Source organism: Aotus nancymaae, unplaced genomic scaffold (assembly GCF_030222135.1).
Source record: "Aotus nancymaae isolate 86718 unplaced genomic scaffold, 86718_ANA_hifiasm-v0.15.2.pri h1tg000007l, whole genome shotgun sequence".
NCBI classification, from domain to species: domain Eukaryota; kingdom Metazoa; phylum Chordata; class Mammalia; order Primates; family Aotidae; genus Aotus; species Aotus nancymaae.
The window spans coordinates 8,266,166-8,294,137 of record NW_026988418.1 but is presented as its reverse complement, the minus strand read 5'-3'; the positions used below and the strand labels follow the sequence as shown (position 1 = coordinate 8,294,137).

The 27,972-nt window shown below is 48.1% G+C and overlaps 1 protein-coding gene across 3 annotated transcripts; it reads right to left on the bottom strand.

The window, feature by feature from the left end:
• Nucleotides 1–22: 22 nt before the first annotated feature.
• KIF2C (kinesin family member 2C) lies at nt 23–27,970 on the bottom strand. 3 transcript variants are annotated; one of them, XM_012434473.2, is made up of 21 exons: nt 27,768–27,969; nt 26,635–26,729; nt 21,382–21,483; nt 21,167–21,215; nt 16,080–16,202; nt 13,790–13,909; nt 12,616–12,716; nt 11,582–11,677; nt 10,682–10,736; nt 10,428–10,590; nt 9,864–9,954; nt 8,948–9,011; nt 8,779–8,870; nt 7,616–7,758; nt 6,491–6,695; nt 6,272–6,382; nt 4,683–4,750; nt 4,210–4,315; nt 4,003–4,116; nt 779–902; nt 23–634 (listed from the first exon to the last, which is right to left on the bottom strand). In XM_012434473.2, exons 1-21 carry the CDS (start codon nt 27,829–27,831, stop codon nt 552–554), a joined length of 2,169 nt encoding a protein of 722 aa, XP_012289896.2. In that variant the 5' UTR covers nt 27,832–27,969; the 3' UTR covers nt 23–551. The 3 variants fall into 3 exon arrangements, with proteins under 3 accessions (XP_012289896.2, XP_012289895.2, XP_012289897.1); XM_012434472.2 differs by having other exon boundaries at nt 13,790–13,912; nt 27,768–27,968; XM_012434474.2 differs by lacking the exons at nt 4,003–4,116; nt 4,210–4,315; nt 4,683–4,750 and having other exon boundaries at nt 13,790–13,912; nt 27,768–27,970.
• Nucleotides 27,971–27,972: the final 2 nt, after the last annotated feature.

Here is a 27,972-nt window from a genome sequence, read left to right as displayed (position 1 = left end):
TTCCACACACTTAAACAGCTGATTCATTTTTTTCTCTTTATTGTTACATACAATGTATAAACACATAAAACAAAACAATAGGGATTCTCTTGGATCTCTAGGAAGACAGTAAGATAGAAAGAGGTCTCAGAAAAATATTTTTAAAGTACAAGACATTCAGTGCCAAAGGTGTAGAAGGTTTAGAGCCAGCAGAGCGCTGGACTAAAGGCGCCGTTTCTCTCCCCAGAGCCAGGACAACCCCAGGAAGTCATTCCACTGCTGAGAAAGCTCTATGCTGAGAGCAATCCCCACGATGGAAAGAAGGGCAATATGAAAAGGTGACTAAGAGCTCTTTCCTCCCTCGAGGGTGACAACTGTGGAAAAGGAAAGGAGTGTCCCATGTCATTCTGACCCTCTCCCTAGCTGCCCTGGGCCCAGTTGCCCCCATACTTGGACAGCCAGAAGCTGTCCCAGGTAAGACCCTGCCTAGACCCACGAGGTGCCCAAAGTTCTCTGGGGAAGGTTGGGGAAGAGGCTGTGTGTCAAACCAAACAGTTCTTTATTTGCAGTCATCACTGGGGCCGTTTCTTACGGCTTATTTGTCTGCTAGCCTGTTCTTCCAGTTGCATGGCCAGGCGCAAGGCCCTGATGACATCTGGAAGAAAGAGGTGGTGGTAGATATGGGGTTAGTGAGAGTCTGAGGAGCCCCCATTTATTCAGGGCAGAGTTGCCGTCATCTGCAGCTGCCCAAGAGCAGAGGCCACCATCATCCACCTGCACCCCATCCAGCCACACCCACCTTGCAGGGCTGAGAAGTGTTTGGCTTGCTGGGCCAGAGCAGATTCCGCTTTGTTCACAAAGGTCTCCAGGTCATAGTCCGGCTGCTCAGTCATCTCAGAGAGCTCAAGCCATCCTGGTCCTTGCTACAACATAGGGAGGACCTTGTCAGTTCAATAACCATTTAGCAAATCATTCCTGGGGTCCTACCAACTGCAATGCAGACACCTGGGTAGATGCCTTACCTTTGGTCCATGGCCCATACCCTGCCTGTTGACTCTCTCCCCAAGGAAATCCCTAGCTTGAATTCATCCTCTTCCTACCCTAAACTGATCCCCATCTCCTATGTCAAATAAATGACATCATTGGTCCGGATGCCCAAGCCAGAAACTTCAGTGACTTTCTTCCTTTTTTTCTGTGATGGACTCTCCCTCTGTCACCCAGGCTGGAGTGCAGTAGCGTGATCTCAGCTCACTGCAACCTTCGCCTCCCAGGTTCAAGTGATTCTCCTGTCTCAGCCTCCTGAGTAGCTAGGATTACAGGCACGCCCCACCATACCCAGCTAATTGTATTTTTAGTAGAGATGGGGTTTCACGATATTGGCCAGGCTGGTCTTGAACCACTAATCTAGTAATCCGCCCATCTCAGCCTCCCAAAGTGCTGGGATTACAGGCGTGAACCACCATGCCCAGCCCAGGTGACTTTATTCTTTCACCCTATTTGTCAACAAATCCTCTTAATTCTGTTCCCTAAGTAGTTCTTTTTATTTATTATTTTTGCTGCACACATCATTTTGGGATATTTATTTTTATTTTGTGTGGAGATGGGGCCTCACCATGTTGCCCAGGCTGGTTGTGTGGGCTCAAGTGATCCTCCCGCCTTAACCTCCCAAAGTGTTGGGATTACAGGGATGACCCACTGCACCTGGCCAAATGATTCTTTTTAAATAACAGATATATGGCTGGGTGCAATGACTCACGCCTGTAATACCAGCACTTTGGGAAGCTGAGATGGGTGGATCTCCTGAGGTCAGGAGTTTGAGACCAGCCTGACCAACATGGAGAAACCCCATCTCTACTAAAAATATAAAATTAATCCCAGCTACTTGGGAGGCTGAGACGGGAGAATCACTTGAACCTGGGAGGTGGAGGTTGCAGTGAACCAAGATCGCACCATTGCACTCCAGCCTGGGCAACAAAAGCAAAACTCTGTCTCAAAAAAACAAACAAAAGTAACAGATATAGGCCGACCATGGTAGCTGACACCTGTAATCCCAGCACTTTGGGAGGCAGAGGCAGGCCTTGAGGTCAGGAGTTCAAGACCAGCCTGGTCAACATGATGAAACCCTGTCTCTACTGAAAATACAAAAATCAGCTGGGGCTGGGTGGCATGGCTCATACCTGTAATCCCAGCACTTTGAGAGGCTGAGGTAGGTGGATCACTTGATGTCAGGAGTTCAAGACCAGCCTGGCCAACATGGTGAAACCCCATCTGTACTAAAAATATGAAAAATTTTTTTTGATCTCAAGGTAATCCCAGGTACTCAGGAGGCTGAGGCAGGAGAATTGTTTGAACCTGGGAGATGGAGGCTGCAATGAGCCGATACTGAGCCACTACACACTAGCCTGGGTGACAGAGTGAGAAACAAAAACATATATATACAGAGTACATATTTTGGGGGAGGGGGAGGTGTATGTAAGATTTTGATGCTTGTATATCTAAGTAGTTTCTGAATCTCATGCCCTCATTCCAATCCCATGGCCACAGACACAGAAACTAGGCACTAGTTTCTCTTTTTTTTGAGACGGAGTCTTGCTGTCACCCAGGCTAGAGTGCAGTTGTGTGAACTCAGCTCACTACAGCCTCTGCCTCCCATGCCTCCCAGGTTCAAGCAATTCTCCTGCCTCAGCCTCCCGAGTAGCTAGGATTACAGGCGCCAGCCACCACACCGCTAATTTTTTGCATTTTTAGTAGAGACACGATTTCACCATGTTGGTCAGGCTAGTCTCGAACTCCTGACCTCGTGATCCACCTGCCTTGGCCTCCCAGAGTGCTAGGATTATAGGCATGAGGCACTGCGCCCGGCCGACACTAATTTCTCTGAACTCTTTCCAACAATCTCCTAACTGCTTCTACCTTTGCTTTTCCCAAGCCTCCAAAGCAGGCTCCACATGGTGGCCACACGATATATCTAAAGCTCTCATATGCCCATGTCGCCACTCTGCTTAACACCCTCCAAAGGCTTCCACTGTCCTCATGATGCAGTCCAGGCCTATGAGATGAACCATCTAGAAGGCTCTTTAGCATCAGATCCCTGCTGACCTGTCCACAGCCTTAATCACCCTCCATCACCTGTTCACTCCTTTTGCTCTAATCATGCTTAGCCTCTCATTTATCCTCAAAGTGCCATGTCCTTTCAAAACTTTGTAACCCTGAGCACTCCAGGAAGGGGAGGCCATGCCTGAGCACTTATCCTTCACGGTCCCTCCTCAGTTAAACCTGCCCCAAGTTCTTCCTTCCTGCTCTGCAATCCTCTGAGCGCCCTGCCATTAGGACGTAAATTCCTGCCTCCCTGTCACTTGCTATTCCTCAGTAGGGATTACAGTAGCAGTGGCACCTACCACTTACTAAACCCTGACCACACACTGGGCACTTTATAAGCATATTACTTTTCCTTCATAGTGCTTAAAAAAAAACAAAGAAAAAAAACCAAGCATATTACTGAATCCTCAAATACAGCCATCCTACCTTGACTGTTTTAGAGATGCAAAAACTGAGGCCCAGTGAGGTTAAATGACCTTCACAAGGAAATCAGCTTGTTAATGGAAGAGTCAGGATTGATCTCAAGTCTTACCTTAGGGCCTATTAGCTATACTTCATGTTTTTGGCCCTTGGTTTCAGCACAAAAGCTGCAACATTCACCAAAAAAAAACAAGACAAGATTTGTGCATATGGATCACCCTCCAAACCCTCAATCAGGAGCACGGAGGAGAGACTAGCTCTGGTTAGGGTGATGTCAGAAAACTTATGTGTGCCAGCCTGCAGAAGGGGATGTGATAATTAGAAGAACAGCCGAGTTAACAGGCAAAGAATTAAGGAGTGCTGGTGTAGAGGGCTGCTTCTTGCCACCTCAACCTGAACACCTGTGGGAATAAGGCCCAGGTCATGTTCTGGGAATCATGTGGAGCATTCTGAGGGCCATGCTGGGGTGGCCATCCAGCTCCCTGGCCAGGGCCAGCTGCCTACCTGTATGATCTCCTTGAGCTCTTCCACGGCCCTCTCCTCCAGCTCCCTGATCTGAGTCATGGCTTCATTAAAGCTGGACAACTGGGAAGACAGTTCCTCCTCTTCCTTGGATAACTCAAGGAGACAAAAGGAGAGACAACTGTGTGACCCAGTTGCCACCTCAGCAGGCCACACTTCTGTCTTGCTCAGCCCCATCCTGCCCCTTACATTGCCTGGAATCAGTGCCCCGTTAGAGCAGGCTTCCATCTCTTCTGTTTCCATTTGAATCGACTGTTCTCCACTGGGCCCACTGTGGGGGCTCAGCTCCTTGACCCTGAGGAAACAAGGAGGTCTCAGGTCCCACAGCAGGCCCCTTGGTACTCACCACAGGAGCACAGCACCACCCAGACTTTGAAGCTTGAGGCTTGAAGGGGATGGAAGCAGCCTTGCCTTCAGCCAAGGAAAGATGGCGTAGACTAAAGCTGGACTGGAAAAGACCCTCACCCTGCTGACTCCCCAGCAGGGCCCAGAAAGGACTGGGACAGACCTAGTAGCATCATGACTGAACTCTCAAGCCTCAGGTTCAGAGTCACACAGGAGTATACGGTAGGCCCTGAGGCCCCAGAGCCTCCTTCCCTCTCATCATTGCCCTTCCCTTGCCCAGTCCTGTTCCCCATCCCAGCAACCGTAGGTACTAGTACCTGTCTGCATATCTCAGTGTGTTTAAAGTATAGTCACAGGAGCTTATGCCCGGTGAGATCATGGCAATCTGCAAAAGACGGGTAGGTGATTGAAGTCTGAGAATCACGGGTGAGGACACTAGATAGCCTGCCCCCAAGGGGCCTCTAATCGGGGAGTCTCTTCAAGCTGTGGAGACCCACATGGTATTGGTGGGAGGACTCATTTAGCACCGTGCTGTGCTAGGCCACTTGCCCCATGGGCATTGCAATTTAAGGTGCCTTAGACATTGGTTTCCTGCTTTTAAAGGCACATCTAATTATCTTTTGCTTCTTTATTCCTTTACTGTGACAGTCTTGCTACCAAGGTCCTATCTTGGTTTTGTTTTTTTTTTGAGATAGAGTTTCACGCTTGTTGCCCAGGCTGGAGTGCAGTGGTGCAATCTTGGCTCACTGCAACCTCTGCCTCTTGGGTTCAAGCGATTCTCCTGCCTCAGCCTCTCAAGTAGCTGGGATTATAGGCATGTGCCACCATGCCTGGCTAATTTTGTATTTTTAGTAGAGATGGAGTTTCTCCATGTTGGTCAGGCTGGTCTCCAACTCCCAACCTTAGGTGATGTGCCCACTTTGGCCTCCTGAAGTTCTGGAATTACAGGTATGAGCTACCACGCCCAGCCCAAGGTCCTATCTTAAAGCTCTGTGGCTTCTGCTGGAAACTTCAGTTCCCTTAGGCCAAGGGATAATGCCTTAGGTAAAAGGGTTTAGAGCTTAGCCAGAAAATCCCACCTTCTTCATGAAAAGGCCCCTACCCAAAGTGTAGGGAAGAATATTCTCTTGAAGGGCAGGATGGCAGATCTCACAAACGAGGGCTTGGGGATAAAACTGGGAGGAGGAAGTCATTCAAGGACGAAGCCAGCCAGGCGCGGTGGCTCATGTCTGTAATCTTGGAACTTTGGGAGGCTGAGGCAGGTGGATCACCTGAGGTCGGGAGTTTGAGACCAGCCTGACCAACATGGAGAAACCCCACCTCTACTAAAAATACAAAAATTAGCTGGGCATGGTGGCTCATGGCTGTAATCCCAGCTACTCGGGAGGCCGAGGCAAGAGAATCGCTTGAACCTGGGAGGCGGAGGTTGCAATGAGCTGAGATCACACCGTTGCACTCCAGCCTGGGCAACAAGTGCAAAATTCCATCTCAAAAAAAAAAAAAGGACACAGCCTTATATGACCCAGGCTATTTCTGTTTTCTAGGCTGGGAGCCAGTGAACCTGAGGGAAGCCATGGAAGAGACAAGGACTGCCCTCTCCTACTGACCCAAAGGCCCATATTCTGAATTCTGGAACCCCCTTTTCATTAGGTAATGGAGGAATGACCTCGCCCAAACCAAGAGCTGCACCTACACATCTTAAAGGGAGTACATCCTTTCCTCCCCACTTGGTTAGGCCATGAGAAGGGTGGTACATTAAAGCAGGGTCTGGAAGCCCAGTCATAGCAGAGCCTGGAAACCCAGGCAGCCAGCAGTGCTGAGCTTCCTGCCAAGGAGGTCCTGCAGTTTCTGTGGAGAGCAACTCTGTCTTATCTTGCACCATCACCTTCAAGGTGACCCTACTCACCATGCAAGTCCTAGAGTTCTCCCCGATGAAGGAGTCTCTCAGCACCTGTGTCAGCTTGCTCTCACGGAATGGGGTGTGAGCCTTGTTCTGTCCCAGAGCCCTGATGCACTCCTGTGGGGGACAGCAGGAACAATTGAGGTCCCTTCTTTCCTTGCACTGACCACTCCCTATCGCTTCCCAGCAGCTCTCCTGGACAACCAGCTTTAGCTGCCCCATTACCTTCAGGGCTAAGAGACTCTTGTTGATCTCTGCACCCTCCATGCGGGTCTGCCGGTCAGCACTGGAAGTGTCTGCACCTCGTTCATTCCCTGCCAGATCTACCAAAGAGAACTTGCCATGCATTCTCCCTTTGGCTCGAAGAAGAATCTGGAAGCAGGCGTGGGAGCGGGAGGAATTGGAGTTGGCAAATGTCTGCCCAGAGGTTCTGTGGTAAAGAAAGGTTATGAGATTCTGGGGTCACCAGCCCCTGTGGCACCCCAGTCCACAGTAGTTCTCTAGGAAGGGAGGGACACAGGTCAGGAGGTGAAGTCCTGTGTCTTCCTGTCCCAGGCTTCCATCTTGCCCTCCCTAGGTAGCAGTTCTCCCTCTAGCTCTGGACCTAATACATTTTCCTGGCAGCCAAATTAGTACTAGATTCTGGACTAGGGCCTTTGCCAGACCTGGGGGCCTAGAAGGACATGGGGAAGGATAAATTGCCTCTGCTAAAGGGCCCACAGGGAAGGGGAAAGCTGTTATGAACCACCTGCCAGAACTTGAGGACCCTGTAGAGGGCAGCCCACTCCCTGGGTGTCCATAGCTGCCTAGCACCCCACTATAACAATGTCTATAGCCCTAGTGGAAAAGTGCTCCCCTATTTCTGTGCAGAGGGGCTGTGAACTCGTTACTTCCAGCCCAGAACAGACCGAGAGCTCCTGACTTCCATTATAAAGGAAGGGAAGAGCAAGGAGGAACCCAGAGGAGCCAGGAAGCATGCCTCTGGGGTAACACTTTGACTTGTTTTTATTTTTATTTTTTTTGATACAGGGTCTCACTCTGCACACTGCACTCCAGTCTGCATGACAATCATAGCTCACTGCAACCTAAAACTCCTGGCCTGAAGTGATCCTCCTGCCTTGTTTTCCCAAAGTGCTGAGATTGTAAGTGTGAGCCACTGTGCCTGACCTGACTTGGTTCTGATAAGCCTCTGGCCCTGGCTTATGTCTTATTGAGACCCCATAAAGCAGAGGCCTTTGCAGCCCTTACCAAACTAGGCAAAGCAGCACTCTGTGGAAACTTGTGCTCAGAGCTAGACTCTACTCATGAATCAGACATGAGGTCACTCCTTCCCCTCACCAGGACTCTGACCTGCAGGCGCTGCCCATGTCGATCATCTTGATGACATCATCAGCAGAGTTAACCAGGTGCTCCTGCAGCCCCACCACCTGCACCTGTTGCTTGCCGTCCTCCAGCACACGCAGCTTGGCCTTCTTGTTGAGCAGGTCAAACAGCTGTGCCAGGCAGGGGGAATGAGGCTAAAGCCACTGGGCACCGGGCACCCCACCCGACTGCTTCCTCCTATAGACCCTGCTCAGCTCAGACAGGAGCTAGCAGCAGGAAAGGCAGAGAGTATGAGCTGATGGATGCTGGCCTAACAGAGAGTAATATAGTTGGAATCGGAGCCAAACTGCCTCAGTTTGCTGTAACTCTGCTACCTTATTAGCTGTGTGAGCCTGGGCAAGTTAACAACCACTCTAGCCTTGCGTCTCATCTGTAAAGCTAAGAAAAGTAAAGTGCTTAGAATAGTGTATAGCTCCTCTTTTTTTTTTTGAGATGGAGTTTTGCTCTTGTCACTGAAGCTGGAGTGCAATAGCACAATCTTGCCTTACTGCAACCTCCGCCTCCTGGGTTCAAGCCATTCTCCTGCCTCAGCCTCCTGAGTAGCTGGGATTACAGGTGCCCGCCACCACACCCAGCTAATTTTTTTGTATTTTTAGTAGAGACAGGGTTTCACCATGTTGGCCAGGCTGCTCTTGGAACTCCCAACCTCAGGTGATCTATCCACCTCAGCCTCCCAAAGTCCTGGGATTACAGGTATGAGCCACCATGCCCAGCTCCTAATATCTTATGAGTGAGAAATATTAGCTATTTTTATTATCTATATCCCAGTCTAGGGAAGGAACTCTGCAGAAGCACACAGTGAATAGAGAGAGAGATAGAGATATATGGGGGTGCAGGGAGGGAAAGAATGAATATGAGACTGAATGTGCACAATCAGGGAAGAAGTGATGAAGGAGGTAGGTTGAGGGAGGTCAGGGCACACACAGGCAAACCTTGCACCTGTGAGGGGGCCCTGAGGAGCATTCTCGCCACACTTGTTGAACTTAGGTGCCATCTCATCATCAGATGAAACCACCTACACATGCCAGAGCAGAGTGGCCCTTCAGTGGCTTAACAGCTTCTAGCCAACTTCAAGGTTTTAAAAAGTTCAGGGCCCCAACAGCGTAAACAAGGGGCTTCCTGCCAGCTACCTTCCCATTGTAGATCTCGAAGAATGTCACATAGACTTCCAGGCCCAATTTCCGATAGCAGGGTTGATTCTTCAGGAGGAAGACATCTCGGGCTGAGGGAGAGAAGCTGGCTAAGCAAGCAAGCTGCCTTTTAATGCCCAACCCTGAAGCAGCAGTACACAGTACTTACAGGCCATGGCGTAGATCCCTTTAGATGCATTCTGAGCTTTCCCAGAGAGGTCTCCGCCCATAGTCTGCAAAAGGAAGGAGTAGAAGACCATGGAAAAGGGCCATTGGCCTAGGGCAGAGCACTGCTGGCTCCATTACCACAGTGGGCCACAACAAGGCCAGAAGGCTGGACCTAAAGCCCCTCCCTGAATCTGACATGGCAAGGCTATCTGGTGCAAAGGGCCATTTTTTTTTTTTTTAAAGACAGAGTCTTCTCTGTCTGTGGCCTAGGCCGGACTGCAATGGTGCAATCTTGGCTCACTGCAACCTCTGCCCTCCCGGGTTCAAGCAATTCTCCTGCCTCAGCCTCCCAAGTAGTTGGGATAACAGGTGCCCACCTTGCCAGGCTATTTTTGTATTTTTTTTTTTTTTGAGACGGAGTTTCGCTCATTATCCAGGCTGGAGTGCAATGGCGCGATCTCGGCTCACCACAACCTCCGCCTCCTGGGTTCAGGCAATTCTCCTGCCTCAGCCTCCTGAGTAGCTGGGATTACAGGCATGCGCCACCATGCCCAGCTAATTTTTTGTATTAGTAGAGATGGCGTTTCACCATGTTGACCAGGATGGTCTCGATCTCTTGACCTCGTGATCCACCCGCCTCGGCCTCCCAAAGTGCTGGGATTACAGGCGTGAGCCACCGCGCCCGGCCCTATTTTTGTATTTTTAATAGAGGCTGGGTTTTGCCATGTTGGCCAGGCTGGTCTCAAAATCCTGACCTCAGGTGATCCACCTACCTTGGCCTGCCAAAGTGCTGGGATTACAGGCATGAGCCACCGTGCCCAGCTGGGGCCTTTCTTAAGAAACTCACTGTCTCCCTTTGTGGGAACCGAGGATTGTACAATGGAAAGGCTCTTTCTCTACCAGGCCTCAATACTCACATGTGTCTTGCCACTTCCTGTCTGGCCATAAGCAAAACAAGTTGCTTTTCCACCTTCAAAGATTGTCTGTACCAGTGGCCTTGCTGTGAACCTAGGAGAAGAGGGGTAGAGTATTTGTATCTGTTCTCAAAATGTGCTCCCTGGAACACGACCTGCCACCCTTCCGCTGCAGAGTTCTCAGGGTTGATTCCTCCTTTTAAGAATAGCATTCTTCTAAGAACCAAAAAAAAAAAAAAAAAAAAAAAAGAGCAGAAGAGCAGATAGAGCAGATCTGGAGTTCTCCAAGTCTGTGAAGCCCAGTGAGCAACGGGGTGGCTGCATAAGGCACAGAAAGAACCCCTGGAGTCTGGCCAGCCCTGCCTCAGCCTGTAGCGGGTGATACCTCATTCAGGATCCACTCAAGGATGGGCCGCAAAGCTGTAAAAGGGTATGACCCAAAGAAAACACAAGAAGCGGGGAAGAGCCTCAGAATTCAGCATGTCTGTCAGTAGTGTTGCCAAAATGTCTCACAAGAAAAAGGGGATAGAGGGGCACAAGGAGGGAAAAATGGATACAATGACTAACCTATAGACGACTTCATTTGAAGCTGTTTCATCAAATGCAAAGTCAAAGCAGAATGCTTGGTTCTCCAGATACTTTGTTAAGTCCACTTTCAACTTGGGTTCATGTACTAAGAGGAGACACTTGCTAGGAATGGAAATCACATCAATTTCTTTCTTGGCCAATTCTGCAGAAGGAGAGTATTTCAGGGGTTGCTCCGTGGAAACAGAAGGCCCCTTAGTCAGTCTGAAGCCTCTTCCTGACAGAACAAGACTTACCTTGCTTATTCAGTGGGCGTTTCCTAACACAGACACATATTCTGTGCTCTTCGATCTGTAAGCAGATGATAGGAGGCAACCAACAGCAAAGGATGAGAGCAATTTAAAAAGCAAGCTTGTCCAGAACTCCCACTCCTTTCAATCCCATGTCTGGCCCACTCAAAGGTCAAGATCTAACACTAGGACCCCTGCATCCTCAATTAGATACTCCAGAGCACGAGAAGACAGCACTGGATTTTGTTCCCCTTTTTCTCACTCTGCTGCCTATAGGAGTTTCAGCCCTACTTTCATGATTCTTACTAATGCAGCAATCTAGCCAACCTATGGTAGTAGTGGTGGAACCCAGTTTATAAAGATAAGACTCCTCCCACGTGGGCCTCACTAGCTCCAGCCCACCAAAGGGTATTAAAAAATAATCTCATCTGCAGTGCTCAGAGTAAGGTGACAAGAAAAAAAAAAAAAAGAAGAAAAGAAAAAGAAGAAAAAATAATCTCAGCCAGGCATGGTGGCTTATGCCTGTAATCCCAACATTTGGGAGGTCAAGGCGGGTGGATCGCTTGAACCCAGAAGTTTGAGATCGGCCTGGGCAATATGTTGAAACCCTGTCTCTACCAAAAATACAAAAAATCAGCAGGGCGTGATAGAATGCCTCTGTGGTCTCAGCTCCTTGGGAGGCTGGGGTGGGGAGGATCACTCTAGCTCAGGGAGGTTGAGGTTGCAGTGATCCAAGATCGTACCACTGCACTCCAGCCTGGGTGACAGAGTGAGACCCCCATCTCAAAAAAAAAAAAAAAACCCTCAAAGGTGAATAAAGATTCCTGCATGCCCTCATTCCTGTAAAGTTTTCTGTCCCTCAATTGTATACTTACTCAAGGAAGAGAAGTCTTTGGATGTACTTACAGGATCAGTCATAGTAAGTGGATGACATTCCAAAGTAGCCCGAAATTCTTTAATCATTCGGGCAAATTCCCAGTTTGGAAAACTACTGTCATACTCCTGGTTTGAGACGAGAGTGCAAAAGGGCAGACTGTTAAGATATAAGTTCTCTCAGACCTCTATGCAGCAGCAGCAACAGCTCTTTGCTCACCACCCTTCATAGTTGTCAAAGTCCCTGCCCTGGCTCTAGGTCAAGAACTCAGAACCCTGGGGAAGAGATTGGCAGACAGGCCTGAGGATACACCAAAGCACGCTAGGAACTGGGACTAGGCCAGTTCCACATTTTAGGAGGCACAGCAGCAGACTGGGTTTCCTAAAAGGAATTAACCCAGTTAAGGGGACCATACTGCAGTCCCTGCCCTCCAACATGTATAACCTTGGGGAGGGTGGGAAAAATTGGACCAACTGTGCCCTTCAGCCCTTCTGGCCATCATGCCATGTGAGCATGTGATGGGTTTGCTTACTAGACAATCAGCATTAAATATTCCTCATCTGAGGGCCTTCAGGAAAAATTCTAAATTATTTGTTCTCTGAATCCTGATAAGAAACCAGTTAAATTTCCTGGATATCAGAATTGGAGCCTCAGAGGTCAGGCTCAGTGGTTCATGCCTATACTCCCAGCACTTTGGAAGGCCAAAGCAGTTGAATCACTTGAGGCCAGGAGTTCCAGACCAGCCTGGGCAAAATAGTGAAACTCTGTCTCTACTAAATGTACAAAAAATTAGCTGGCACACGCCTGTAATCCCAGCTACTTGGGAGGCTGAGGCAAAAGAATCACTTGAAACTAGAAGTGAAGGTTGCAGTGAGCCGAGATCACACCAGTGCACTCCAGCCTGGGCGACAAAGCAAGACTCAGTCTCAAAAAAAAAAAAAGAATTGGGGCCTCAAGAACTGCAGCCTCAGAAATGCCAGGGCCCAGCTCTATCTCTGTTGCCTGCAGGGTTTCGGTTAAGGATACCTGTCCAAAAACTCTTGCCCTAGCCTCCCAAGAAAGGTACCTGAGCTCGCTTCATTCTCATTTCAGAGTTCGGGGCCTTCTTCTCTTCTCGCTTGTTCTTCATTTTTTCCACTTCCTTCACAATACATGATTTCCTCCGAACTACAAAAAAATAAAAATAAAAAAAAGGAAACACACTCTGTTACCAGTCTAGGCCAGCCTACTCTTCTCTGGCCATTACTGAGTACTGGGTCTTTCCCAGGCAGAGGCCTTCTCTAGATCCTTACTCTTAAATCACTATATGCAAAGAGAAGAAGAAATAGATGTGATTCTCTGGATGGACAAGTCCACAAAGTAGTGACTTGGCCAATATGAAGTCAAATAGTGATAACAGCACTCCAGTTCTAACCCAAGTTCTCCCTATGCCTTCTTGGCTGTTTTCTCAACAACCACAGAGGTGAGGCAGTCCTTGTTTTGTCTTTCTTTTTTGAGATGGAGTTTCGCTCTTGTTACCCAGGCTGGAGTGCAATGGCGTGATCTCGGCTCACCGCAACCTCCGCCTCCTCGGTTCAGGCAATTCTCCTGCCTCAGCCTCCTGAGTAGCTGGGATTACAGGCATGCGCCACCATGCCCAGCTAATTTTTTGTATTTTTAGTAGAGACGGGGTTTCACCATGTTGACCAGGATGGTCTCAATCTCTTGACCTCGTGATCCACCCGCCTCGGCCTCCCAAAGTGCTGGGATAATAGGCGTGAGCCACCACGCCCAGCCCATTTTGTCTTTTTTTTTGAGACGGAGTCTTGCTCTGTCGCTAGGCTAGAGTGCAGTGGTGCGATCTCGGCTCTCTGCAACATCCACCTCCCAGGTTCAAGTGATTATCCTGCCTCAGCCTCCTGAGTAGCTGGGACTACAGGTGCACACCACCATGCCAGCTAATTTTTTGTATTTTTAGCAGAGACAGGGTTTCACCATGTTGGCCAGGATGGTCTTGATCTCTTGACCTCGTGGTCCGCCTGCCTCAGACTCCCACAGTGCTGGGATTACAGGCATGCGCCACCACACCCCGGCCCCTTGTTTTGTCTTGATAATGAAAGATTGATTCCATGGCCAGAGGAAAATATGCCCCCTTGTGACAAACAGGGCTTTAACTCAGGGGCTAAGGTAGGCCAGGTTTAGGACAGGATGTTATCTGTGCCTCACTAGAAGCAGAACAGCAGATAGCTCAATGTGTCTACCTGAGTTCACAGGGTTTGCAGAAGACCTGCCTCGGACGGAATGGACTTGCTCTTCCACCTCCTCGCTGACCATCGTCAATGGTATTTCAGCCACTGCAGAGCAGGAAGGCCTAGGGGGCCCTGCTGTAGAGGGGGAACAATAGTCACTGGAGAAGCAGGCAGGTGTACCACAGTCTGAGCGCATGTCCTCACCTGAGCGCATGGACCTGGTTATGGGCCAGGAGGGCTCCAACCTACCTGCTCAGCAAGGCTCCTACAGTATGTGCAGAGCTTGCACTTTTCCCTTCACCTCAGCCTATACTCTGACCTTGACCACCCTTTCTGCAAGGGCTGGCTCCTGGGGTTAAAATATCTTAAATATTCAACATGGGCTTTGACATGAAGGGAAAAGCCTGTGAAGGCCTGAATGCTTTAGACTTCACCTAAGCATGGGTTCTCAGGCCAGGCCGGCCTGGCCTTAGTGATAAAAGCCAGGCCTTTCTGACTTCTCCAAAGCCTCAGGAACCCAGGTGGTTAAAAGGAGCAAAGACTGAAAAGCCAAGGTGACAGGGAACTAGAGCAACAACTAACCAGACTGATTCAATACAGAAAGGTCCAGTCCACAACACCTTATTACACTTCCCATACCTGGTCATGACCCATTCAATTACCTTAATCCTATTAGAGTTGAATTTGATATATGTAAAGTGTAATGGTTGTGTGTCTTATCAAATTTGCATCTACTTTACATAATTATTAAAGATTGACAAACAATTCACATTAAAATTTTTAATTTATTTCTATTAATTTTCCACACCTCACCTAGCTCATTTAAAAGTTTTTAAAATTCAATTTATATAAAGTACAAAAAGGGCTGGGCACTGTAGCAGATGCCTGTAATCCCAGCACTTTTGGAGGCCAAGGCAGGCAGATCATGAGGTCAGGAGTTTGAGACCAGCCTGGCCAACATGGCGAAGTGATCAGCTCGCCTCAGCCTCCCAAAAAGTGTTGGGGTTACAAGTGTGAGCCACTGCAGGCGGGCGGATCACTCTGTCTCAAAAAAAAAAAAGTATAAAAAGAGGGCCTGGCATGGTGGCTCATGCCTGTAATCCCAGCACTTTGGGAGGCCAAGGTAGGTGGATCACCTGAGGTTGGGAGTTTAAGACCAGCATGACTAACATGGAGAAACCCTGTCTCTAAGAAAAATACAAAATTAGCTGGGCATGGCGGTGCATGCCTGTAATCTTAGCTACCCGGGAGGCTGAGGCAGGAGAATCACTTGAACCTAGGAAGTGAAGGTTGCAATGAGCCAAGATCCTGCCATTGCACTCCAGCCTGGGCAACAAGAGCGAAACTATGTCTAAAAAAAAAAAATAATAAAGTACAAAAAGAGGGCCAAGTGCAGTGGCTGACGCCTGTAATCCCAGCCCTTTAGGAGGCCGAGGTGGGTGGATCACTTGAGGCCAGTTGTTTGAGACCAGCCTGGCCAACATGGTGAAACCCCACCTCTACTAAAAATACAAAAATTAGCCACACATGGTGGCACATGCCTGTAGTCCCAGCTACTCAGGAAGCTGAGGCGGGAGAATTGGTTGAACCCAGGAGGCAGAGGTTGCAGTAAGCCAAAATCATGCCACTGCACTCTAGCCTGGGTGACAGAGTGAGACTCCATCTCAAAAAATAAATACATAAATAAATAAAATAAAGTACAAAAAGAAAAAAAGCTAATTAATGCTATTAGAAGTCAGGATTATGTGTACCTTTGGGGGGATTAGGAGCTGGAAATGTGCCCAACTGGGAAGTAGTGGTAATGCTCTGATCATGTTAGCTACATGAGCGTGTTCAGTTTATGAAAATTCACTGAACTATATACTCAATGCTATGTGTACTTAGACCTTAGCTGTGACAACTCCTCAACTGTGTCAGAGGGCTCCTGCCCAGTCTCACTTCTTGCGACTGATTACATGGCCACAGAAAACATGCCCCCATGTGACAAACAGGGCTTGAACTCAGGAGCTCTGATCATGTTAGTTACATGAGTGTGTTCAATTTATGAAAATTCACATAACTGTATACTCCATGCTATGTGTACACATCTGTGTGTGTGTGTGTGTGTGTGTGTGTGTTTCAATTAATTCTTTAAAAAAAGAGATGATTTCCAAATAAGAAAGCCATGTTGGTAGGGCAGGAGCAGACCAGTACTGAAGCTGGGGGAATGGATGAATTTTAGGATATTCCAGCACAGGGACAGAGCAATGTGAGAGAATCCTGCTCCAGGTCTTCAAACAGGGAGAGCACATTCATTACTCACAAGGAATTGAAAACTGCTTGCGGGAGTTTGCAGCTGCAGGCAGCTCCACCTCCATATCATTCTCCTGAGCAGTGACACGAAGCTCTGAGACAGTGGACATGCGAATGGAACGGCTTCGAAGACCTGGAGAACCGTGAGCAGAAGCCACTCAGTGCTGCATGATCTGGAGGGCGGTCGGGGCAAACCTCCAAGTTTCCGTACAAGGTGAACTAGGTCCCAGCCACCAGGAAAGGGGCCCACCAACTTCCCATATTCCTTCCACCCAAAGAAAGGAAAAATTAGAAAGACCAAGTACCAGTAACCCCAAAACCTATTCGTCCACATTGTGCAAATCCAGGAGCTCCTGAGGGCAAAGATATCTCCCACAAAGAGCATCTGTCTTGAGTAAGTACAGGGACCTATAGTCATCCTGAAAACATTTCTGGAGAGAGACCTAATCCAAGTCCTTGAGAAAAAGCATTATGAATCATTGTTTTGAGACAGAGTCTCACTCTGTCAACCAGGCTGGAGTGCAGTGGCGTGATCTTGGCTCACTGCAACCTCCACCTCCCAGGTTCAAGTGATTCTCATGCCTCAGCCTCCCAAGTAGCTGGGATTACAGGTGCACACCATACTTGGCTAATTTTCTATTTTTAGTAGAGACAGTATTTCATCATGTTGGTCCAGATTGGTCTTGAACTCCTGACCTCAAGTGATCCACCCGCCTTGGCCTCCCAAAGTGCTAGGATTACAGGCATGAGCTTGGCCCAGTATTATGAATCTGAACCATAGCAGTATCTCCCATTATACAATCTTCCTATACCTCAAGACATCATAAGGTTAAGTCCTTTCATGAGGACTTAACTCATGGAAGAGGACATTCAGGTTCAGAGACATTAAGTAACCTGTACAACGTGACTCTGCTAGTAAATAAATGTCAGAGCCAGGATATGAACCCAGGGCTGTCAAATTATAGAGCCAGGCCAGGGCCACATCATAAGAAACCCCTAGAATCAGTTATATTGATTTTCTGGAGTCTTTAAAAAATGCTGGCTGGGCATGGTGGCTCACACCTGTAATCCCAGCACTTTGGGAGGCTGAGGCGGTGGATCATGAGGTCAGGAGTTCAAGATCAGCCTGGCCAAGATGGTGAAACCCCGTCTCTACTAAAAATACTAAAAAATTAGCCGGGCACAGTAGCAGGTGCCTGTAATCCCAGCTACTTGGGAGGCTGAGGCAGGAGAATCGCTTGAACCCAGGGGCAGAGGTTGTAATGAGCAGATCACACCACTGAACTCCAGCCTGGGTGACAGAGTGAGGCTCTGTCTCAAAAAAACAAAAAAAAAAATGCCGGCCCCGGGCATGGTGGCTCACACCTGTAATCCCAGCACTTTGGGAGCCCAAGCCAGGGGGATCATGAAGTCAAGAGATCAAGACCATCCTGGCCAACATGGTAAAACCCCGTCTCTACTAAAAATACAAAAATTAGGCTGGGCACGGTGGCTCGTGCCTGTAATCCCAGCACTTTGGGAGACCGAGGTGGGCAGATCACGAGGTCGGGAGATTGAGAGCATCCTGGCCAACATGGAAACCCTGTCTCTACTAAAATACAAAAAATTAGCCAGGCATGGTGGCGCATGCCTGTAGTCCCAGCTGCTCAGGATGCTGAGGCAGGGGAGTCGCTTGAACCTGGGAGACGGAGGTTCCGGTGAGCTGAGATCACGCCACTGCACTCCAGCCTAGCAACAGAGCAAGACTCTGTCTCAAAAAAACAAACAAACAAAAAATACAAAAATTAGCTAAGCGTGGTGGTGCGTGCCTATAGTACCAGCTACTTGGGAGGCTGAGGCAGGAGAATTGCTTGAACCTGGGAGGCAGAGGTTGCAGTGAGCCAAGATTGTGCCATTGCACTCCAGCCTGGCAACAAAGCGAGACTCTGTCTTAAAACAAAAACAAAAACAAAAAAAAAACGCTTACCTGAGAAAAACAGTTGAGTTATACTTGAATTCTTATCAATTTCTACTTTTCCATATAGTTTCCTTCCATAAGGAGAAACCATATGTCCTCTATAAAATACATCGAGCCATAAATTTGGAAACAGAACATACAGTATCATATAGGCAAAACCCACTTATTTTACTTTATTTTTTTTTGACACAGTTTCACTCTGTAGCCCAGGCTGGAGTGTACTGTTATGATCTCAGCTCACTGCAACCTCCATCTGCTGGGTTCAAGCAATTCTCATGCTTCAGCCCCCCAAGTAACTGGGATTATAGGTGTGTGCCATGACACCCGAATTTTTTTTTTGTTTCATTAGTAGAGACAGGGTTTTCACCATGTTGGCCAGGCTGGTTTTGAACTCCTCACCTTAAGTGATCTGCCTGCCTCAGCCTCCCAAAGTGATGGGATTACAGGCATGAGCCACTGTGCTCAGCCAACAAAACCAACTTCTACTGAATTTCTGAGTATTCTAAGTTTAGGCTGACGGCTGTATATAAATCCATGTATTGAATTTTTACAATATTTATATTTCCCCAATGATTTTATAATTAGATTGGTTCCTGCTATGTTGCCCAGTCTGGTCTCAAACTCCAGAGTTCAAGCCATCCTCCTGCCTCAACTTCCCAAAGCACTGGGCTTACAGGTGTAAGCTATCATATCTAGCCCCAGATGATATGTAATTTTTTTTTTTTTTGAGATGGAGTCTCACTCTGTTGCTCAGGCTGGAATGCAGTGGCACCATTTTGGCTCACTGCAACCTCCGCCTCTGGGTTCAAGTGATTCTCATGGCTCGGCCTCCTGAGTAACTGGGATTACAGGCGTACCCCCCATCACACCTGGCTAATTTTTGTATTTTTAGCAGCGATGGGGTTTCACCATGTTGGCCAGGCTAGTCTTGAACTCCTGACCTCAAGTGATCTGCCCTGCCTCGGCCTCCCAAAGTGCTGTGATTACAGGTTTGAGCCACTACGCCTGACCTGCATTCCTGTGTTTCAGTTCCACTGTTGAACAGCATGCACATTTTTATAAAGATTTTTTTTTCTCATTCTGTCGTTCAGGCTGGAATGCAGTCGTGGTGTGATCTCAGCTCACTGCAACCTCTGCCTCCTGAGTTCAAGCAATTCTCCTACCTTAGCCTCCTGAGTAGCTGGGACTATAGGCATGCACCACCATGCCTGGCTAATTTTTTGTATTTTTTTTTGTTGTTGAGAGGGTCTTGCTCTTGTCACCCAGGCCGAGTGCAATGGAATGATCTTGGTTCACTGCAACCTCTGCCTCCTGGGTTCAAGCAATTCTCCTGCCTCAGCCTCCCAAGTAGCTGGGATTACAGGCGCCCACCACCACGCCCAGCCAATTTTTGTATTTTTAGTAGAGACGGGGTTTTGCCATGTTGGCCAGGCTGGTCTCAAACTCCTGATCTCGTCATCTGCCCACCTCGGCCTCCCAAAGTGCTGGGATTACAGGCGTGAGCCACCGCTCCCAGCCTTAAAGATTTTTTTTTTCCATTAAAATGAGCTGTGTAGCTTGGCCTGGTGGTGTGTGCCTGTAGTCCCAGCACTTTGGGAGGCTGAGGCAGGAGGATTGCTTGAAGCTAGGAGTTCAAGACCAGCTTTGGCAACAAAGCAAGATCCCATCTTAAGGAAAAAAAAAGAGCTATTGGCAGGGCATGGTGGCTCTTGCCTCCAATCCTAGCACTTTGGGAGGCTGAAGCAGGAGGATCACTTGAGGCCAGGAGTTTGAGACCAACCCAGGCAACACAGTGAGACCTTGTCTCTACAAAAAAAAAAAAAAAAAAAAAAATTAGCCAGGTGTGGTGGGGCACACTTGTCTCAGCTACATGGGAGGCTGAGGTGGGAGGATTGCCTGAGCCCAGGAGTTCAAGGCTACAGTGAGTTATGATCATACCATGGTACTCGAGCATGAACAACCAAGAGAGACCCTGCCTTTGAAAAAAAAAAGGAGCTGTGGCAATATCTTTTGAGGACATGAACATGGAATGAGACTGCTGCCAGTTCCAACTCTCCTGCATGGCCTTATGGTACACCCAGCAAGAAAGGGTCAGTACCACAACACTCAGGCCCAAGCTTGCAATGGCACCACCCTCCACTCAAGGCCCCCAGCACCCGAAGCTCCAGCCAAATATTCTGTGAGTCCCTGAGGTAGCTGGATCATTTCAGGGCAATGATGACCCCTAGACCTGGATGGCTGTGCAGGTCACCCAGCCTTCAAGATACAATTGGCTTTAAGCTGGATCTTTTGGTCAGCTTACACCCTAGAGTCACAATTTATCATGTTGTCAAAATAGGTTTTCATAGACTATTTCTGCAGCGAGAGCCCACCCTTCTCCTAGACCACCAGGCATTGCTGTTATTCTCTCCAGCCCCAGTCACCCCTCTCTATAGCGCCACCTACCATACTTCTCAACAGCCCAGACCTAGTGTCTCCCTTTTTCAAAGCCTCTCTCCAAGGCATACTGTTCGCCTGAGGGAGCTGAGCCCTGAGGGAAGAAAATAGGACTGCCAATGGCTGATTCCCACTCCTCAGCATCAGGCTCTGCATTCTACAGAAAAGGTTTCTAGGCCAGGCAGCAAATTTCCTAAATGCACCAGGTCCCTTAGAGGTTGGCCTGATAGCTGTAGGTTGGATTCTTCCTCATAGAGAAAGATGCTTGGAACACAGGCAAGACAGTCCACATAGAAATGACCTGCAGGCTGGGCACAGTAGCTCAAGCCTGTAATCCCAGCACTTTGGGAAGCCAAGGCAGGTGGACCATGAGGTCAGGAGATCGAGATCATCCTGGCCAACATGATGAAACCCCATCTCTACTAAAAATACAAAAATTAGCTGGGCATGGTGGCACGTGCCTATAATCCCAGCTACTCAGCAGGCTGAGGCAGGAGAGTCACTTGAACCAGGGAGTAGGAAGTTGCAGTGAGCTCAGATCATGGCATTGCACTCCAGCCTGACAACAGAGTGAGACTCTGTCTCAAAGAAAAAAAAACAAAGAAGAAACCACCCGCAAAAAAGGAGCTTCCACAACTCTAAGCCCTAGAAACATCATTCCTGACACAAATTCCATGACAGTAAGCTGGTAGAAATCCACTTACCTTCTCTTGGAGCAGGAATTTTAGAGTTGACGGATCTCCGTTTTTGTTTCTGAAAAACAAATCAAACTATCACAATATATGGCTCTTATCAATTCTCAAGGGACTGTCCTGGGCCCATGTACTATGCTAAAATGCCAGACAATCAATCAGCAAAAAGCCAATAAGCAAAGTGAATCCTGTGGGGCACTGGCTGCAGCCAGATGATAGGCGCCTACCTGGACTGTTACATTTTCCTGCAGGGGCAGATTGCCCTTTGGATGTAAGGGAAGAGGCTGTAAGAGTTCTGGGTTTATTGCAGCCACATCATCAAAATCAATCTGTAAGGAGCAAGTAAAGTTTCAGTGAAACATTGTTTGTCCAATCCAAACACATTTTTTTTTTCGAGACAGAGTCTCACTCTGTCACCCAGGCTAGAGTGCAGTGGCACGATCTCGGCTTACTGCAATCTCGCTTCCCAGGTTCAAGGGATTCTCCTGCCTCAGCCTCCTGAGTAGCTGGGATTACAGGCACATGCCACCAAGCCCAGCTAATTTTTGTACTTTTAGTAGAGATGGAGTTCACCATATTGGACAGGCTGGTCTTGAACTCATGACCTCGTGATCCACCTGCCTCGGCCTCCAAGGTGCTGGGATAACAGGTGTGAGCCACTGCGACTGGCTTTTTTTTTTTTTTTTTTTGAGACTGAGTCTTACTCTGTCTTCTGGGCTGGAGGGTAGTGGCGTGATCTCGGCTCACTGCAACCTCCACTTCCTGGGTCTGAGCAATTCTCCCATCTCAGCCTCCCGAGTAGCTAGGACTACAAGCATGCACCACTAAGCCCAGCTAATTTTTGTATTTTTAGTAGAGACAGGGTTTCACCATGTTGGCCAGACTGGTTTCAAACTCCTGGCCTCAGGTGATCTGCCCACCTAGGCCTCCTAAAGTGCTGGGATTACAGCCGTGAGCCACTGTGCCTGGCCCCCCCAAGTCTGAGGCAGAAGAATTGCTGGAACCCAGGAGGTGGAGGCTGCATTAAGCTGAGACTGCACCATTGCCCTCCAGCCTGGGTAACAGAGCTTAGACTCCCATCTCAAAAACAAACAAATAAATAAATAAATAAATTTCTATAGACAAGGCTACCCCTAAATTCAAACTTTACCAACTTTAAATTCCGTTAAGTACAAATAGCTATAAAACAGCTACTCCTTAATAATGGTTTACCATCTAGATGGATATGGGTTTCTGATTTCCAAGCCAACCGTAGATGTCAGTGATAAGAATGAGTTGAAGAGGGCAGACAGGCAGGCAAACAGTCAGGTACTCCACAGCCGATATAGGCCACTTGGCTCCCCAGCTGTTCTGCTGGGCAGTGAGGTCCTGCTGGACACAGCCCCCCAAGCACCTCTTGCTGGCTGACACAGAGGAGGAAACAAGTTCTAACTGTCTGGTGAGAGTCAAATGGGGGCCCTTTAGGATCTTATGGGCAGGGGCGAGTTCCTGGCAGCTGCTACCTAACTCTAAGATTACCTACATTTTCTACCAGGCCCAGAAACTTCTTCCCCAGTTACAGCTTCCTGCTCATGCCTTACCTATTTCCTGTTGATGCCTGCAATGAAGTCACAATTCTAAGTTTACATCATCAGAGTCCTGCAATCCTTTAGGAACAACTCAAATTTCACCAGCATAACTTTACAACAGGGTCAAACATATCAAATTTGTCCCAACTTTGTTATTTGTATTTCGAAAAGTGACAGAGCATGTACTACAGGGTGAGAGCTTTACTGCCTAGAGAACAAACTGCAGTTATTAGCTGCCTATTCAGACGTTTGTTAGGCACCAAGAAGACAGCAGTGTGCAGGGGGAAGGTATTTAAAGATAAATTAAGACATATATCATCCCTGCCACCATAAGTTCAAATTCTTTTTTTTTTTTTTTTGAGATGGGAGTCTCGCTCTGTAGCCCAGGCTGGAGTGCAGTGGCGCAATCTCCACTCACTGCAACCTCTGCCTCCCAGGTTCCAGTTCAAGCAATTCTCCTGCCTAAGCCTCCTGACTAGCTGGGATTACAGGAAGGCGCCACCAAGCCCAGATAATTTTTTTATTTTTAGTAGAGATGGGGTTTCACCATGTTCGCCAGGATGGTTTTGAACTCCTGACCTTGTCATCCACCTGCCTCAGCCTCCCAAAGTGCTGGGATTACAGGCGTGAGCCACCACACCCAGCCCATGAGCTCAATTTCTTTTTTTTTTTTTGAGACGGAGTTTCACTCTTGTTACCTAAGCTGGAGTGCAATGGTGCAATCTCGGCTCGCCGCAACCTCCGCCTCCTGGATTCAGGCAATTCCCCTGCCTCAGCCTCCTGAGTAGCTGAGATTACAGGCACGAGCCACCGTGCCCAGTTAATTTTTTTGTATTTTTAGTAGAGACGGGGTTTCACCATGTTGACCAGGATGGTCTCGATCTCTTGACCTCGTGATCCACCTGCCTCGGCCTCCCAAAGTGCTGGGATTGCAGGCATGAGCTACCGCGCCCAGCTGAGCTCAATTTCTAATGGGGATTGTAACTCATATGCACAAAGGAAATCAAAGCAGAATGAGATAAGAAAAAGGAGGATAGAATCATTAAATGTAAAAGCTGGCAAACATTTCAGTAATCACATTTCTATCCACATTTCTAGCTACAGTCTCTTGGTACATATCTCCCCCATTTCCAACCCCTAAACAACAAAGAAAACTAAGCTAGGCGCGGTGGCTCACGCCTGTAATCCCAGCACTGTGGGAGGCTGAGGCGGGAGGATCACAAGATCAGGGGTTTAAGACCAGCCTGACCAACATAGTGAAACCCGGTCTCTACTTAAAAATACAAAAATTAGCCGGTGTGGTGGTGCACACCTGTAATCCCAGCTACTTGGGAGGCTGAGGCAGGAGAATTGCTTGAACCCGGGAGGCAGAGGTTTCAGTGAGCTGAGAGTGCACCATTGCACTCCAACCTGGAGGACAGAGCCAGACTCCGTCTCGAAACAAAACAAAACAAAAAACCCAAAGAAATCCAGTTTTAAGCCTTGCACTGACAATCAACTGATTCTCATGTTGATAATTCAGGGTGAACATCCAGGAGATTACAGGCGTGTAATAATCAGAGTGTAAAGGCAGCAGGGAACTAGACACAGTCAGAGTAGTAAACTGCTTCATTTGCCAGGGCATAGGATATGTGGAAGAAGAGTTGTGTGGTACAAAGAAAAAGGGTGATTAGAATCAGAGCTTGAAAGGGCGCTGAATGCCCCACTAAGAAGTTTGGACCGGCCAGGTACGGTGGCTCACGCCTGTAATCCCAGCATTTTCAGAGGCAGAGACTGGCAGATCACGAGGTCAGGAGAATCAATCACCTGAGTCTGGGAGGAGATTTGGAGGAGAGCACTGTGGCCAACATGGTGAAACCCTGTCTCTACTAAAAATACAAAAATTAGCCGGGCTTAGTGGTGCATGCTTGTAGTCCCAGCTACTCAGGAGGCTGAGGTGGGAGTATTGCTCAGACCCAGGAGGCGGAAGTTGCAGTGAGCCAAGATTACACCACTACCCTCTGGCCTGGAAGATAGAGCAAGATTAAGTCTCAAAAAAAAAAAAAAAAACAAAGTAAGTTTGGACTTCATTCTAAAAGCAGTATTTGATGTGAGGTGAGAAAAGACATACAATTCTAAACAACAAAAACAAAAAACGAATCACAAAGGACTGATAATAGCTGGTTAAAATTTTAGGAACCTCTTGATTCTTTAGGGACAGATAATATAAAGTATTCAATCCTTTTATTTCTCAAATATACTACTTAAATATCTCTACTATATGTACTATGCTAAGCAAGCTTTTTACATGTTTTATCTTATTTATTTATTTACTTGTTTATTTTAAGACAGGGTCCCACTCTGTCACCCAGGCTGGAGTGCAGTGGCTCATTGTAGCCTTGAACTCCTGGGCTCAAGCGATCCTACTGCCTTAGCCTCTGGGGTAGCTGGGACCACAGGCGCAAGCCACTATGACTGGCTAATTGTTTTTTATTTTTAGTAGAGATGAGGTGTTGCTATATTGCCCGGCTGGCCTCAAATTCCTTGGCCTCCTGCCCCAGCCTCCTAAAGTGCCTAGGATTACAGGTACTGTGCCCAGCCACATCTATTATCTTATTAAAGCTCCTCTGAAGAGGGTCCAAGAGTCTGTCTCCATCACCTCCGTATCCCTAGCACCCAATAAGTGTCTAGCATTTTTGAAGCAGTCCAGAAAATTTGCTGAGTAAATCCTCACAACAGCTCTGTTGAAGTAGATATTATAATCATCCCCACTTTATAGATGAGGAAACTAAACTTCGAAGAGGGGCAGAAACATGCCTGAGAACACAAAGCAGTGGCAGAGCCAGACTAGAACCCAGGGTTTCATACTCCTAGCCCAGTGACCTTTTTTCACTATACCACAATGCCGCTACAACATAAATGTCTAAGTCACAGTGCTCTCCTCCAAATCTCCTCCCAGACTCAGGTAATTGAGTCTCCAGCCTCAGCCTCCAGAGAAGCTGGGACTGCAGGCATGTGCCACCATGCTGGCTGATTTTTTTTGTATTTTTTATAGAAATAGGGTTTTGTCATATTGCCCAGCCTGGTCCTGAACTAAGCTCAAAGCGATCTGCCCACCTGGGCCTCCCAAAGTACTGGCATTATAGATGTGAGCCACCATGCCTAACCAAGAAGATCTTTTTTTTCTTTTAGGAAAGGTCTCACCCTGTCGCCCAAAGATGCAGTGGCTGGAGTACAGTGGCTGGATCATGGTTCACTGCAGACTCAACCTCCCAGGCTAAATTGATCCTTTCACCTCAGCTTCCTGAGTAGCTGGAACCACAGGCACAACCCACCATACCCTGCTAATTTTTCATTTCTTATAGGGAGACAAGGTTTCAACATTTTCCCCAGGCTGGTCTTGAACTCCTAGGCTTAAGCAATCCTCCAGCCAAGGCCTCCCAAAGTGCTAGGATTAAAAGCAAGAGCCACTGCACCCAGCCAATATTTTGTTTTTTTTTAAAGCAGAGTCCTTGAGCCTGGAAACCTCATCCCCCCAAAACAAACAAACGAACAACAACAAAAAAAGAGTCTCACTCTGTTGCCCAGGCTGGAGTGCAGTGGTGTGGTTTTGGTTCCACAACCTCCGCCTCCTGGGTTCAAGCAATTCTCCTGCCTCAGCCTCCTGAGTAGCTGGGATTACAGGCGTGCACCACCATGCCCGGCTAATTTTTTATTTTTAGTAGAGACGGGGTTTCACCATGTTGGCCAGGCTGGTCTTGAATCCCTGACCTCAGGTGATCCGCCCGCCTCAGCCTCTCAAAGTGCTACGATTATAGGTGTAAGGGAGAAGAGCACAGCATCAGAAACTAGGCTCTCACAGATTCCACTTCTGCACAGACCTTTATGTAGGAAGACATTAAATGTGGTAGAGGAATTCTCATAGAACCCTACCTCTTTGCCCTTTGTGGTATCTCCTTCTGTCCATTCCACTGAAACACAGGATTTCTCCAAGTTCACAGTCCTTACATTGGCACTGTGAATTAAGCCTATAAAGTATTAAAAAAACAGAGTTATCCATCTCTTTCCTGAAAGCTTCACTTTTAGGATTCCACAGAGAGTCCCAAAGTGGAGTGAACTTGAAGGAACAGGCAACTGCCTTAACAAAACACTAAGAGAAACAAATCAACCAACTGGGCTTCATCTTTAGAATATCCACAGTGAGGCAGGCAGGGGACAGGGTTTAAAATTGAGCTGCATGGGATAAGGATTCACCCCTACTCAAAAGAGAGCCTAAAAAAAAAAAAAAGAGAGAGAGCCTACAGAAGAGAGCACACAAAGTATGTTTGAGCCGAGGAGTCCCTATAGCCCTTAGATGAACTGTTCCTCAACACAGCATTGAGGATCTGGCCCTCTTGGGTTTTCCTAACTCACTTCTGGCGGTCATGTCTGTCCATCTCCTAATGACACGTGTATTAGACCTGCTGGAACTGCGGTAGCTGCTTATACGAAAGAGAGAACGACTACAAGCTCCTCAAGAACAGGAATATTTTCTGTCCCGTTTACCCTAAATTCCAGTGCTTGACATACTGCAACTATGCAGTATTTATTCGAGAGTAGAGGAGCCAGGAGGCCGAGGTCCCCACAAGGGCAGAGCATTTTTAGGGGAGAATTTTGGAAGGGAAGTGAATTTAGAAGCCCCAACTTCCGTGGGAGGTCTACCAGCCTCGGAGAGGGTCCGCCCACTCCCGGAGAACTGGAAGGGACTCACGTCCAGCGCAGGGACTCTCACTCCTGTGTAGAAAAGAATGACTGATAATGCAGAGACCCGGAGTGAGTGAGTGAGTGCAAGGAAGGAGGGAGGAAGGTGAGGAAGGTGAGGAAGATGAGGAAGGTGAGGAAGGTGAGGAAGGCGGGGCGGGGAAGGGGAAGGGGGAGAGAGAGAGAGCGCCCATTGTGTGTCTTTGTGCCTGGGGAGGGGCAGTAATTTCAGCCTTCGTGTGAGTGTGTGTGTCCGGGAGAGGGGCAGTAATTTCAGTCGCCTCACCGCTCACGAGTCCCCTTGACCTAGGGACCCCGCTCCTCACCATTACTGCGTTGGATCTTGATGGCGAGACCGGGAAACAGGCGGGCCTGAAGCGACGAGTCCATGGCCACTCAGAGGGTCAGCAAGGAAGAGAAACGCAGAGTGCCAGGAAACCTCAGTTCCGCTAACCTTAAGAAGTCTTAACGCCGCGTAAACCGCCGCAGTTTAAATTCCGCGCGCAAGCGTCCATAAAACGTCATCCCGCT

Excerpts from the sequence above, each read along its gene's own strand:
- KIF2C (XM_012434472.2), bottom strand. The coding sequence starts at position 27,831 with ATGGACTCGTCGCTTCAGGCCCGCCTGTTTCCCGGTCTCGCCATCAAG. Across the intron at positions 11,678-12,615 it reads TGAGAATGAAGCGAGCTCAG|GAGTATGACAGTAGTTTTCC; the intron begins GTACCTTTCTTG and ends GTCTCAAACCAG. Across the intron at positions 6,696-7,615 it reads GACATGGGCAGCGCCTGCAG|AACCTCTGGGCAGACATTTG; the intron begins GTCAGAGTCCTG and ends TCTTTACCACAG.